Source organism: Geotrypetes seraphini, chromosome 2, assembly GCF_902459505.1.
Source record: "Geotrypetes seraphini chromosome 2, aGeoSer1.1, whole genome shotgun sequence".
Taxonomy (NCBI): domain Eukaryota; kingdom Metazoa; phylum Chordata; class Amphibia; order Gymnophiona; family Dermophiidae; genus Geotrypetes; species Geotrypetes seraphini.
In genome coordinates this window covers 442,336,995-442,349,736 of record NC_047085.1, presented here as the reverse complement: position 1 = coordinate 442,349,736, position 12,742 = coordinate 442,336,995, and the positions used below count along the sequence as shown (strand labels likewise).

The window sequence follows — 12,742 nt, the reverse complement described above, 5'->3', positions numbered from 1 at the left end:
GCTGCGATATGTCTTATGAGGTTTAACTTAGATAAGTGTAAGGTGATGCATGTCGGTAACAAAAATCTTATACACGAATACAGGATGTCTGGTGCGGTACTCGGAGAGACCAACCAGGAAAGAGACTTGGGAGTACTGGTCAACAAGTCGATGAAGCTGTCTGCGCAATGCGTGGCGGCAGCGAAAAGGGCAAAAAGAATGCTAGGAATGCTTAAGAAGGGGATCACGAACAGATTGGAGAAGGTTATCATGCCGCTGTACTGGGCCCTGATATGCCCCCACCTGGAATACTGCATCCAGCACTAGTCGCCGTACATGAAGTAGGACACGGTACTACTCGAAAGGGTCCAGAGAAGAGCGACTAGAATGGTTAAGGGGTTGGAGGAGTTGCTGTACAGTGAGAGATTGGAGAAACTGGGCCTCTTCTCCCTTGAAAAGAGGAGACTGAGAGGGGACATAATCGAAATATTCAAAATATTGAAGGAATAGACTTAGTAGATAAAGACAGGTTGTTCACTCTCTCAAAGGTAGGGAGAACGAGCGGGCACTGTCTAAAGTTAAAAGGGGATAGATTCTGTACAAACGTAAGGAAGTTCTTCTTCACCAGAGAGTGGTAGAAAACTGGAACGCTTTTCTGGAGGTTGTTATAGGGGAAAACACCCTCCAGGGATTCAAGACAAAGTTAGATAAGTTCCTGTTGAACCGGAACGTACGCAGGTAGCGCTGGTCTCAGTTAGGGCACTGGTCTTTGACCTGGGGGCCGCCGTGAGAGCAGACTGCTGGGCACAATGGACCACTGGTCTGACCCAGCAGCGGCAATTCTTATGTTCTTATACCAAATAAAAACCTCTTCAAATAAAGGTCCACAAACTAAAAGCACTAATGTACACAAATGAAACCCTAAGATGCATTTCTTCCTGAACAGACCAAAATATAAAGTTAACTGATGTAAATTCTCAACACTAACAGATTTCAATTACTAAATTGGAAATAAAAAAAATTTTCCTACTTTTGTTCTCTGGTGATTTTATTTTTCTGATCATCTTGTTCCCTCTATTACTACTACTACTTATAATTTCTATAGTGCTGAACGGAGTACATAGCACTATACATTTAATATTAAATAGATGATCCCTCTATCTATATTATTAACTGTTTCCCTGGCCTCATTATCCATTTTATTGTTTCTTTCCTTTCCTTCTTCAATTTTTGCTCTATATCTATTTTTGGTACTGATTTTTCATATTCAGCTTTCTTCCATTTTTCTGCTTTCATCTCAAATCTACCTACCTTTCCATTTCTTCCCTTCCTATCTATCCATGACTTCATCTCCTCCCTCTCTCTTCTCTTTCCATCCCTCCCATCCATCCATGACTGCATTGCGTCCCTCTCTCTTCTCTCTCCTTCTCCTGCCTCTTTTCCCTTCCCCTCCCTTTCATCCATGTGCACCATCTCCTCCCTTTCTCTGCTGGGATCTTGCCAAGTACATGTGTCCTAGATTGTCCTCTGGTTGGAACAGGATATTGGGCTTAATGGATCTTCGGTCTGTCCCAGTATGGCATCTTTTATATTCTTATGTTATATTATATTTCCTTCCCTTCCCCTCTATTCATGTGCACCATCTCCTCTTTCTCTCTTCCCTTCCCCTCCCCTCTATCTATGTGTACCATCTACTCTCTCTCTCTCTCTTCCCTTCCCCTCTATCCACGTGCACCATCTGCTATCTCTCTTCCCTTTCCCTTCCCTATATCTATGTGTTCCATCTACTTTCTCTCGCTCTCTCTCTCTTCCCTTCCCCTCCCCTCTATCCATGTGCACCATCTGCTCGCTCTCTCTTCCCTTCAATCCACGTGCACCATCTCCTCTTTCTCTCTTCCCTTCTCCTTCCCCATCCATATGCACCATCTCATCTCTTTGTTTCCCTTGCATCCAGCATCACTCCTCTGCATTCCTCTGTTCCCAGGTCCATCAATGCTCCTCTGGGTTCTTGGCTGTAAGCTGTCTTCCAATCTCTTTGTTGTATCTCATACCATATCCAGAGCTTCCTCTCTCTGCTTTTTTCACCCGCATCCTGCAACAAGCACCCCTTTCCCCATGTCAAGGGTCTCCTCTTTTTCTCCTGCATCTTGCTGTCACGTCGGTCTGGCATCACTCAATCTGGTTCTTCCTGAGTCTGTGTCTGCCCTGCATACCCCCTGCTTCTACTAGGTCCATGCTCTTCTGTATTTTTCTTTCCCCACCCTCCATTGTCTCCTCACTTCATGAGTCCAGCATCCCTCCTTGCCTACTTCCGACAGTCTTACAATCATCTTCTTCCTGGCAGCGATTCATCCAGGCTCTCTCTGGCCAGCTCTGGGGAGCTTTCCTCTGCATAAATAGCTGTCCTATCTTTGGCCGGTTTAACAGAAATGGTTAAGGGCTAATACTGAAAATTATCTGGTAGTGCTGGCCATCTGCACATATCAAGATATGTAAAGTTGATGCTTGGACATGGCTTGGCATTGAATATCTAAGGGCATAAAGCATGCAGTGGTGGCATGAAAATTGCTGACTGTCACTGAATATTTACCCTGTTGTATTAAATTAAAACAAACATCGTTAAGGTTGTGAAATATGTGTTTATATTCTGTTAAGCACCTTGCCATTTTATCTACCATCCCCATATAATCACAGCAATCGTCAGGGACTCCAGAGCTCCTGAATCATCTCAGGACAAGCTTAAATAGAAATGCCAAACTTGATGGAAAGTTAAGAGGCTTAGCTCAGCACCACTGTGCCGTTAATGCTGAGCAGGTTTTTTTAAAGTTGTTATTTCTGTAATCTTAATCTTAAAGAGATGATTCAGTTTTTCAATGTGCAGTTTCTTTATCCAACTTTCCTTCCTTAAATGAAAAATATACTTCAAAAGGTGGTTAACATGTTTAGGAAAGATGTGAACTTCTAGAATTACCAAATAGGTAAAGGAAGGCTATAATTTTTGTTTTGTTTTGCCTTTGGAGTCAGGAAAAAAACCCAAAATTATTATTTTAATCCTTTGTGCAAAGCCCTAAATGAGCACTTAAAAAAAATTTGTGAGTGTCTCTATGCTGGTGCAAATCTTCACAGGGAACCTTTTGACATAGATGCACATTCCCCATGTAGGATGGGGAATATGCATGTAGATTTTTTGACTTGCCAAAGCCATATCCACTATGACCACCTATTAACTCTTTTACAAACCACCTCACAATCAACAACCCGCTAAATGTTTATAAGATCTACAACTTACCTCTCTTGCTAATCATTGTAACTGTTTTTTTTTTAAATTAACCTTTTGTAATCCGCCTTGAACCGCAAGGTAATGGCGGAATAGAAATCCCTAATGTAATGTAATGTAATATCGAAACTAAATTCAATCTACACCATCTTGAAATTTTAGATGTAAATTAGAAACCTGTTATTTAGTCAGATCTCTATCAACTCAATTTTATTAATAGATGGAAAATACTGTACAATCTACTGACTGTGTTAGAAAATTACCAAGTAGTAATTTTTTTCTCTAGGAGAAAAATCAATGCTACTTATTTTGAGGCTGAAACTATTTTACTGGGGGATATAGAAGGCCATTTTCGATATGAAGTTCAAATAAGAGTTTGGACATTTTGCAGAAGATGCACAAAAATCCAGTACCACACATGCCCACTTTCAAAACTGCATAACATCTACGAGGGGCCGCTAAAAGGTTCACAGCCCAACCAACAAAGGTGAAAAATCACTGGACTTGGTGTATAGCCTTCAATTGAGACTGCCCCAACTATGTTGGTTGGGCTGAGAACTTTTCAGCGGTCCCTCATATCTTGGGGTGTTTTTTAAATGGCAATTTTCAGATGTGCATCTATCTTTTTGAACCATTTTGGGGGGAAAAAAAATATCCACATGAAAAATGCAAATACAAGTCATTGGGATGTAGGAGGGGCCAGCATTTTTAGTAGACTGGCCACAAAGACATCTCAGCAGAGAAGTGGGACACCATAGGGGGCCTAGGTACCCATATAAACATAACACCCATATAGTATATGGTGAGCCCTCCAAAACCCACCCCAAACCTACTGGACTGAACTGTATACCACACTGCCTTATTTTCACGCATATACCGCGCACACGGGTATAGCGCGCGGGAAACCTAAATTTATGTAAAGAAATTATTATATACCGCGCACATGCATATACCGCGCATGCTGCTCCTTGAATTTAAATCTCCTTCTGCCGTCCCGACTCTCCTCTTGCCGCCCTGCCCTCTGCCCCGAGTCTCCTCTCATCCCGACTCTCCTTTCGCCGCCCTGCCCCGAGTCTCCTCTCGTCCCGACTCTCCTTTCGCCGCCCTTTCCTGCTCCCAGCTCTGTAAGCATGCGCAGACCATCTACAGACAAAGAAGATGGTCTGAGCATGCTTGCCACTCAGTTTTCTAACCACACTGGCCCTCCCACTCCTTGAAGTCCTGTCCCCCCTTGAAGTCCTGTCCCCACCCTGAAAGCCTGATGCCCCACCCCGAAGGACCACTGGCCCCCCCACCCTGAAGGACCGCTGGCCCCCCCACACCGAAGGACCGCTCGCAACCCCCGACGTCCGATTCATCCCCCAGCGCCCCCCCCCTGCACAGAGAACCGTTGGTTCCTGATGCCAATGAGCCCTGCTGCTTCTTCTGCCGGCGGTCCTGCCCCTTCTCTGAGCCCTGCGCTGCTTCCTCTGCTGGTGGTCCCGCCCTTTCTCTGACATCAGAAAAGAGGCGGGACCGCGGCAGAGGAAGCAGCACAGGGCTCAGAGAAGGGGCAGGACCGCCGGCAGAAGAAGCAGCAGGGCTCATTGGCATCAGGAATGGGGGATGAATTTGACGTCGGGGGGGTACGAGCGGTCCTTCGGGGTGGGGGTGCGAGCGGTCCTTCGGGGTGGGGCAGGGGGATGAAGCGGACGTCAGGGGGGGAAACTATGTAAAAAAAAATTTGTACAACGTGCTCACGCATATAACACGCATGATTATGCACGGTTTGTAAAATCGTGTATAATGCGCGCGTTATATGCGTGAAAATACGGTAATAGCCCTTATGCCTGCAGGTATCACATATATTTAGATACAGTGGGATTTGGGTAGTTTTTGGAAGGACATCATAAGTGTAGTAGTTAGAGTAGGATATCTCTACGGTTGACTACACCACCCATTAGGCTACTCCAGGAACCTTGATGCTCTACTAGGACTTGCCATAACATCTGAAGCTATCATATAAGCAGGTATGCACTGTTTCATTCACATCTTTGGAGGGTGGGGGTCAATGACCACTAGGGGAGTGTGTGTGTATGTGGGTCATATTTACATCCTGCCAGCCATCATCTAGTCAGTAAGGGCACCTTTTTAGCACTTTTTAAAAAAAAAATAAATTCTTTATTCATTTTACATCTTAAAACAAGTGTATCAGACAATATCATTTAAACTTAAACAATATCACTTGATTAACTTTCATATACAACTTAAGTTATAATATGTAAACCCACCCCCCCATCCCCACTATTTCAAATGTGATTACATATATAACATATTATAAAATCTTTTTAGATCTAGCCTCAAATGTCCATGTGCCCTAGATGTATGGCAGAACAAGTCATAAGCCCACCCTAGTCCCTCTAACATGCTCCCTGATTTAAACAAACTACTGATCAATGCCTAGAAAATAGGTTTTGAAAATAGCAAATTGGAAGGGTTTGACAAGAAAAATGTCCATCTGCCCCTTTTTACTGCTTTTTGGACATTTTTCTCTTTTTAAAAATGAGCCCTACGTTGTAAGAGTATCCTTCAAAAATGTTAAAGACAGAACCCCAAAGGGACCTTAATAATATCACACCTATCACAAGACATTTGTTCTTGTAAATCAGTTTCCCACTGTTATAACATAAACTTGTTGAAGTTGAAACAAAAGTAGGGTTACCATATGGCTCCAGAAAAAGGAGGCTAGATTGAGACATCCGGGTTTTACTTCCATTGCTTTCAATGGAAATAAAATCCAGGTGTCTCTATCTGTCCTCCTTACTTCCATTGTTTTCAATGGAAGTAAAACCCGGATGTCTCAATCCAGCTTCCTTTTTGACATTGCTGCTATTCTTGTATCTTTTAAGCACCTACTGCAGCTTTAAGAGATTCTCATTAGGGAATCTTAAGAGGTGGCCAGTCTGCCTCCCATGGTCTGAATATTGGGCCCTATTTGCCTAGAACTTTATTACCTAGAACTTTATTGCCAATAACTTATTCAATACCCATAGACGCTATGGAAAGTTGTCCATTCCAGGAGGCACTATACACTATGTGGGAAAAAAGCACTCTTTCCGGAGAGTGGAACCATTATGTGTGAACTGTTACACATGCACAAATTGATGTGCATGTGCCCCCTATTGGGAAAAGAGTGCACCTTCATTCTAATCATGCACGCAATTTCCACGCTATTATTGGCAATGTACAAAATGACCAAACAAAAATGAAAATTCCTGTAAATATCACAGGAAACTTCATGGAATGAAAATTCTCAGGCTCTCCAAAATATTGCTACAACATCATCTTAAGGAAGCTATATTGGATATCTGTAGAAGCCTGTATGATGTTTAAAATGAGCTACTTGATTTTTAAAATCTTGCACATCCAAGCATGATATTGAATGAGTCATCTGAATCTATTTTCATCAGTGCTTTGGTCATTATGAGCAAATGAGAATTACAACATAAGAATAGCCATACTGGGTCCATCTAACCCAATATCCTGTTTCCACAGTGGCCAATCTAGGTCACAAGTACCTGGCAAAACTCCAAATAGTAGCAATATTCCCTGCTACCGATCCCAGGGTGCAAAAGGATTGAGATACAAAGCAATATACCAAACTGCTTTTAATGTGGAATAGTTTACCTTCTGATATAAGAGATCCATTTGATCATTTGGCATTTCACAATCAGTTGAAACCTATTTGTTCTGGAAGTATCTTCATTTATGATGGACTAGATTTTGATTCTTTGTTTCTGTGATATTCTGGAGATAACCAATTGTTTTGTTGCTTATTTTTGTGATCCACTTTAGATTTATAGGATAATAGCAGAGTACAAGTATCACAGTATTGGCATTAGTCTATGTCCTGCCTTGTAATTCCATGTATAAATAACGGCTTTCTGAAATCACCATTTACACATATATGCAATCTCCTTGTTTAAATGTTATTTACATATGGAGATGTTTTTTTTATAATAGAGACGATATGGAGTGGCAGGCTTACCTTTGACAGTGGCTCAGAAAGTTCTGGAAGTGGTGGTGGTGGGTCAAAATTAGGTTTAGGAGGTGGTGAAGGTGGAGGTGGAAAATAATCTTCATAATCTTGAGTGTAAGCAGCAGGGATGTTTGATTGATAATCACAGGAAGCTGCAACACTGAAACCTGGCTCAGAATCAGTAAAGCTGTTTCTCTGGAAGGAAGAAGATGGTTTCTGTGCTTGGAATGTCTTCTGCTCAGTTTCATTGATGTCTGCCATGAGATCAGCCATTAATGCATCTAAGTCATTGTCTTCTAGTGCACTGAGTGACTCTGGCAAGGAAAAGTAGAATATTTGTGGAAAAGATAATACTCAAATTACAGAAGTGTACAGAACTTTTCTTCCCAGTTCACTAGCATTTCTCATGTAGAAAATGGTGGGGGGGAGGGGAATCCTTAGGTGCTAAAAGGTATAGTTACCTAATATTGGATTTTAGCTAGGCAAAACTTTCCATTTAAAAATGTGACTTCTTACAGTGGCTAAAATCATGCAGTTAAATGGCAAGGTGCACAAGTATATGTGGAAATAAAGAAGCCAGCTTAAAGGTGCTCCTGAGGTACTCTTTCAAATTTAGGGCTCCTTTTACAAAGCTGTGGTAGAGGGTTCTACCACGGGCCAGTAAGGTAAATGTTCCGAAAAAAATGATAGGTCTAAATCTACCCAAATTAAAAATTATATTTATTCCATGGATTCGAAGTCTTGTGAGGCTGCCCCATGAAGTTTCAGCAGCCATTTTGACATCTTTGGACTGGCAGCGCTCTAGCAGTGTCAGGAGCAGGAAAGAGTTAGGTTCTTTTCTGCTCATGAAGAAGCCACTAGAACACCAGGGATGATAACGTATAGCATAGGCATCGGAACAGGGGGTGGGGGGGATCACAGGGGCCATGGCCTCCCCCCAAAATGGTACTCCTGTCATGTCCTGGTGGTCCAGAGATGCATCGGGCAGGAGCAAGTTTTCCGTGCTCTTGCCCCACTGGTAACCTGGTCATCGGAGGCTGCTGAAGTTCTTTTCATCAGCTGAGCAGCCCCGAGCAGCAGCATGCTTTGGTGCTGCTGCTCGGGGCTGCTCAGTGGCTGAAGAGAACTCCGGCAGCCTCCGACAACCGGGTTAGCAGCGGGGCACGAGCGTGGAAAGCTTACTCCTGCCCAATGCACCTCTGCAGCACCAGGGTTCGGAGGAGGTACACAGACAGGGCAGGGAGGGTGTCAGGGTGTAGAGTCTGACAGGGCAGGAAGGCTGGGTACAGAGCCGGGGGGGGGGGGGGGGTTTGGGTGCAGAGCCTGACAGGGGAGGGGGCTAGGTGAAGTGTCTGATGGAAGGGAAGGGGGCTGGGTTCAGAGTCTGGCAGGGAGGGGACTGGGTGCAGAGCCTGACATGGGAGGGGCTGGGTGCAGGGGATAGGAAGCTGGGAAGGCAAGGAGGACAGATGCCCAGGGGTTTGGGAAAGACAGATACTGCACGTACTGGGAAAGGGTTGGGAAGAACAAATGCATGGGCTGGGGTGGGGGGTATGAAAGGAGGAAAAGAGAGATGCTACTCAGGTGGAAAGAGAGAGAAAGAAATAGTGCTGGTGAGGGAGGGAAAAGGAACATAGAATTGTTGGACATAAGTGTGTGGTGTGAGAGGGAAAGAGAGATGATGTACTGTATTTGGGGAAAGGAAGAAAGAGGAAGAATTGTTGGAAATGATAGTGGTGGAGAGAGAGATGACTCAAAGAAGGGAGAGATGTCAGACCACTGGAATGGGAAAGAGAGAGAGAGAGATGCCAGGCCACATAATGAAAGGGAAGGAGGGGAGAGAGAGATGCCAGATGGCAGAAAGGAGAGGAGAGAGATGTTAGACCTCGGGAAGAGGGAGGGAAGGAGTGAGAGATGTCAGACCATGGGAGAGGAGAGAGATTCCAGGCTATGGGAAGGAGAGGATAAAGATGCCAGACCATATGAAGGGGGGTTGGGGGAGACAGAGATGTATGATCATGGCAGAGGGATGAGATGATGCATAGAGATGGAGGGGAAAGTGAGACAGAGGGAGGAGATGGTGCACAGCAATGGGTGCAGCAGGGAAGAAATAAGAAGTACCTAATGCTTCTTATGGATAGATAGGTGTAGGGGAGAAGAAAGAGGGAGTAGATGGTAAACATGGATAGATGGGAAGGGAAGGCATGGAAAAGTAGATTTTGAGAAGAAAGCAGAAAAATGGAAGAAAGCTGAATGTTAAAAGTTAATGCTAAAGATGGATGTAGGGCTGAAAGTGAAGAAGAGAAAAGCAGAAAATGGATAAGGTGGCACTGGATACACAGTGAAGAGCAGAGGCAGAAGGAAGTGCAGCCAGAGACTAGGCAAAGAAGGTTTGAAAACCAGAGAACAAAAGTAAGGGGAAATGATTTTATTTTCAATTTAGTGATTGAATTGTGCCAATTTACATCTGCTGTCTATATTTTGCACTGTTCAGGAAGAAATGCATTTGTTTTGATTTCTCTGGGGTTGTACTACATGCAGAGTCTTGAATCTTAGGGTTTTGTTTTTATAAATTAGTACTTTTAGTTTGTGGTCCTGTATTTGCTTAGGGGTTATCTGTGTTCTGGTAGGAATGAATGTTGAGAAGCATACATACATTGTGCTTTGTGTAGTTTAATTTTGTGGTTAACCATTATGCATTGTTAATATGATTATTTTGTGTGTATATATGAAAAACTAGTCTTATAGCCCATTACATTAACGGGTGCTAGAATATATGTGTGTGTGTGTGTGTGTGTGTGTGTGTGGTTTTATTTCTTTTTCTCTCTCCTTAGCCGCTTTCTGTATTTCTGTCTTTCTTTTTTTTTCCTTGGCTGTCCACCACCACCCTTTCTCCCTTCCTTTTACCTCCCCTGTGTCCTCCACCACCCCATCACTGCTCACCTTATCCAGCAGCAGCCCTTTAATTGATGTTTTTATTTCATTCTTGTCTCTGTTTCCGGGTTAGTTTCCATTCTTTCTTCTCCTCCCACGCTTTCTGCAATTATATTCTTTTCTCCTTCTAAAAATGCATTTCTTGTTGCCTGTCTCCATTCTTTGAATATTCTTACCAGACTGTCTTCCTTCCACTATTCTATTCAATTTTTCCCCCTCCTTCTAGTTTTTCCATTGCTGCCTCCTAGTTCCATTTCTGCCTTTTCCTTCAGCCTCATCATCTAATTTCTCATCCCTTCCTCATTTCTCCTTATCTGACCCTTTATCCTGGTCTTTCCTTTCCCCTACTTCATTGCTTTTTCCTTTTTCCCCATCTTATTCCTCTCCCCCTTTCCTTAGCTCATCATCATTATTACCCCCAAGCCAATTCTCTTCCTCCCTTCCCAGATCGGATCCCCCATGAATCGTAAGAGTGCTTCGTCATATTTTTGCCTTTTACAGCTGCCCAGGCCAGAATTTCACTTTAACAGTGTGTGACACTGTAGTGCTGTGTGACTCAATGTGCCAGGTGTGAGCGGGGCTGGGCCGTGCTTTGCTCACACTTCACAGATGGGCGAGGAGGGTCGAGCGGCTCCAGGTTCGTAGCTCTGTCCCGGCAGTTCGATCGTGCATACGTTAAAAATTGTTATGGCTACCGTTGAACCGGAAACCTTCGCTCGGAGGGAGTGACGCCAGCCTCAGGTTCAAGTTCAGGCGCGGGAGGCGCGGCTGAGGACCAGCTCGTTCGCCGACTTGGGCTCAAGGCCTTCCGGTGTTGCAGGAGCGGAGCAGACTCTGGAGGCGATCGGGTGGGAGGCTCAATGGGGATTGGGGGGGGGCAGGGGCGAAGACGACGACGACGAAGAAAGAAACGTAGGCGCGCATGCGCACTCCTGCAATGCCACAGACCTACATCTCACAGATCAGGGATTACAGATCACGCAGGTCTTAGTGTGCATGCGCGTCTAGCGTTTTATTATATAGGATGAATGGAAAAAATGGTATTACAATTAGTACTATTAAGGGGGCGGGGTCTGGGGTGGAGATTGTGGGCGAAGATTGTGGGCCCCCCAAACAAAAAAGCATTCCGCTGCCTATGAGGTACGGCACAGGTAGTGTCAGATTGGTGTTGAAGAAAGGTGCCTTGGGTCCCCATTGCCATGGTATTACTGTGGCAGTGGTTCCCATTCCCATGGCACTACCATGGAATAGGCCAGGGGTAGGCAATTACAGTCCTCAAGAGCTGGAGCCAGGTCAGGTTTTCAGGATCTCCACCATGAATATGTATGAGATGGATTTGCATGCACTGCCTCCTTGAGATGCAAATCTTTAAATCTTTAAAATCTTATCTATTTAGAGATGCCTTCAATGTCTAAAGCAGATTATGTTTTTTTTATTTTTTAATAGCTGAGATTTTTTATGTACCCTTACCTATCGTTTTTTTCCCAATTTTCTATTTTAAATGAAATATGTAACTTTTAATTTTTCCATCCCAACTACTTGTTTGTTTTAGTCAAAAGTTTATTGTTAATTTGTGAAACTCTTTTACCTTATTATATATTGTAATGTACATCGCTTAGTGATTTCAATAGGCGATAAATCAAATTCTGTTAATAAACTTGATAAGTCCCCTGAAGAAGCCCAAGGGTGAAGCTTACATCTTGTATTGGGGAACAACTACATATTTTTGTATGGCTTTGATGTGAGAAGATGGCTTGATTAACCCTATTTTTTTTTTTTTTACTAACGACAGTAGTGCGGACTGGCATGGTAAATGCTCTGATGCTCACAGGAATTGAATATATATGATGTGTCATTTTTTTACATTTATTATGATACCTTTATTAAGCTGGTTTGTATAGCTGGACTCTTTCTTTTTCTTGAGGATTCCATGTGGTTTGAACAATGTGGTTTGATGGTATTTATATCATAAAGAATAAAACAGAGAGCTACAACCAATGAACAACGGGATTCAAAAGTAAATCTCAAAGATAAGAAAAAAAATCCCTAAAGGGTATATACCACAGAAAAATACTATAATATCAGAACAATGTACTCAAATTACAAAGTTAGAAATATTGTACATATTTATTAATTTAAAATTTGCAAAAATATCACAAAATTTTTCATAGAATAACATACATAAAACACTACAAATAGAGAAGAATTAAAGACCTCCTAAACAGAGAAGAAAAAATTTTTAGGTCACCACTTAGCTTTAGTCACAATGTCTCTATGTGGCATTCCAATTGGGGTTTGAAGTATTTTGACCTTTAATACTGATGCAGCACTTGTGAAACAAGGCCTCTGGTCAAAGCCTCTTGTCAAGTTTGTAAAACTGAAAAGAATTTTAGATGCAAATTTTGGATTAATTTGAAGGGCCATCCACTTGAATTACAATCATCGTTTGAGAATATATGTACAGAAGAAATTGGAACGCCACATAGAGGCGTGGTGACTAAAGCTAAATGGTGATTTAAAATTTTTTTTTTTCT

At 42.9% G+C, this 12,742-nt stretch overlaps 1 protein-coding gene across 4 annotated transcripts in view; it reads right to left on the bottom strand.

Annotated features, from left to right (window-relative positions):
- The window catches only part of APBB1IP (amyloid beta precursor protein binding family B member 1 interacting protein), a 267,594-nt gene that overhangs the window by 158,285 nt on the left and 96,567 nt on the right, over positions 1-12,742 (bottom strand). For all 4 annotated transcript variants that reach the window (XM_033931405.1, XM_033931404.1, XM_033931406.1 and 1 more), the window contains exon 4: positions 7,284-7,588. In XM_033931405.1, coding sequence (XP_033787296.1) covers positions 7,284-7,588 — 305 coding nt within the window. The remainder of the gene's footprint in view (positions 1-7,283; positions 7,589-12,742) is intronic.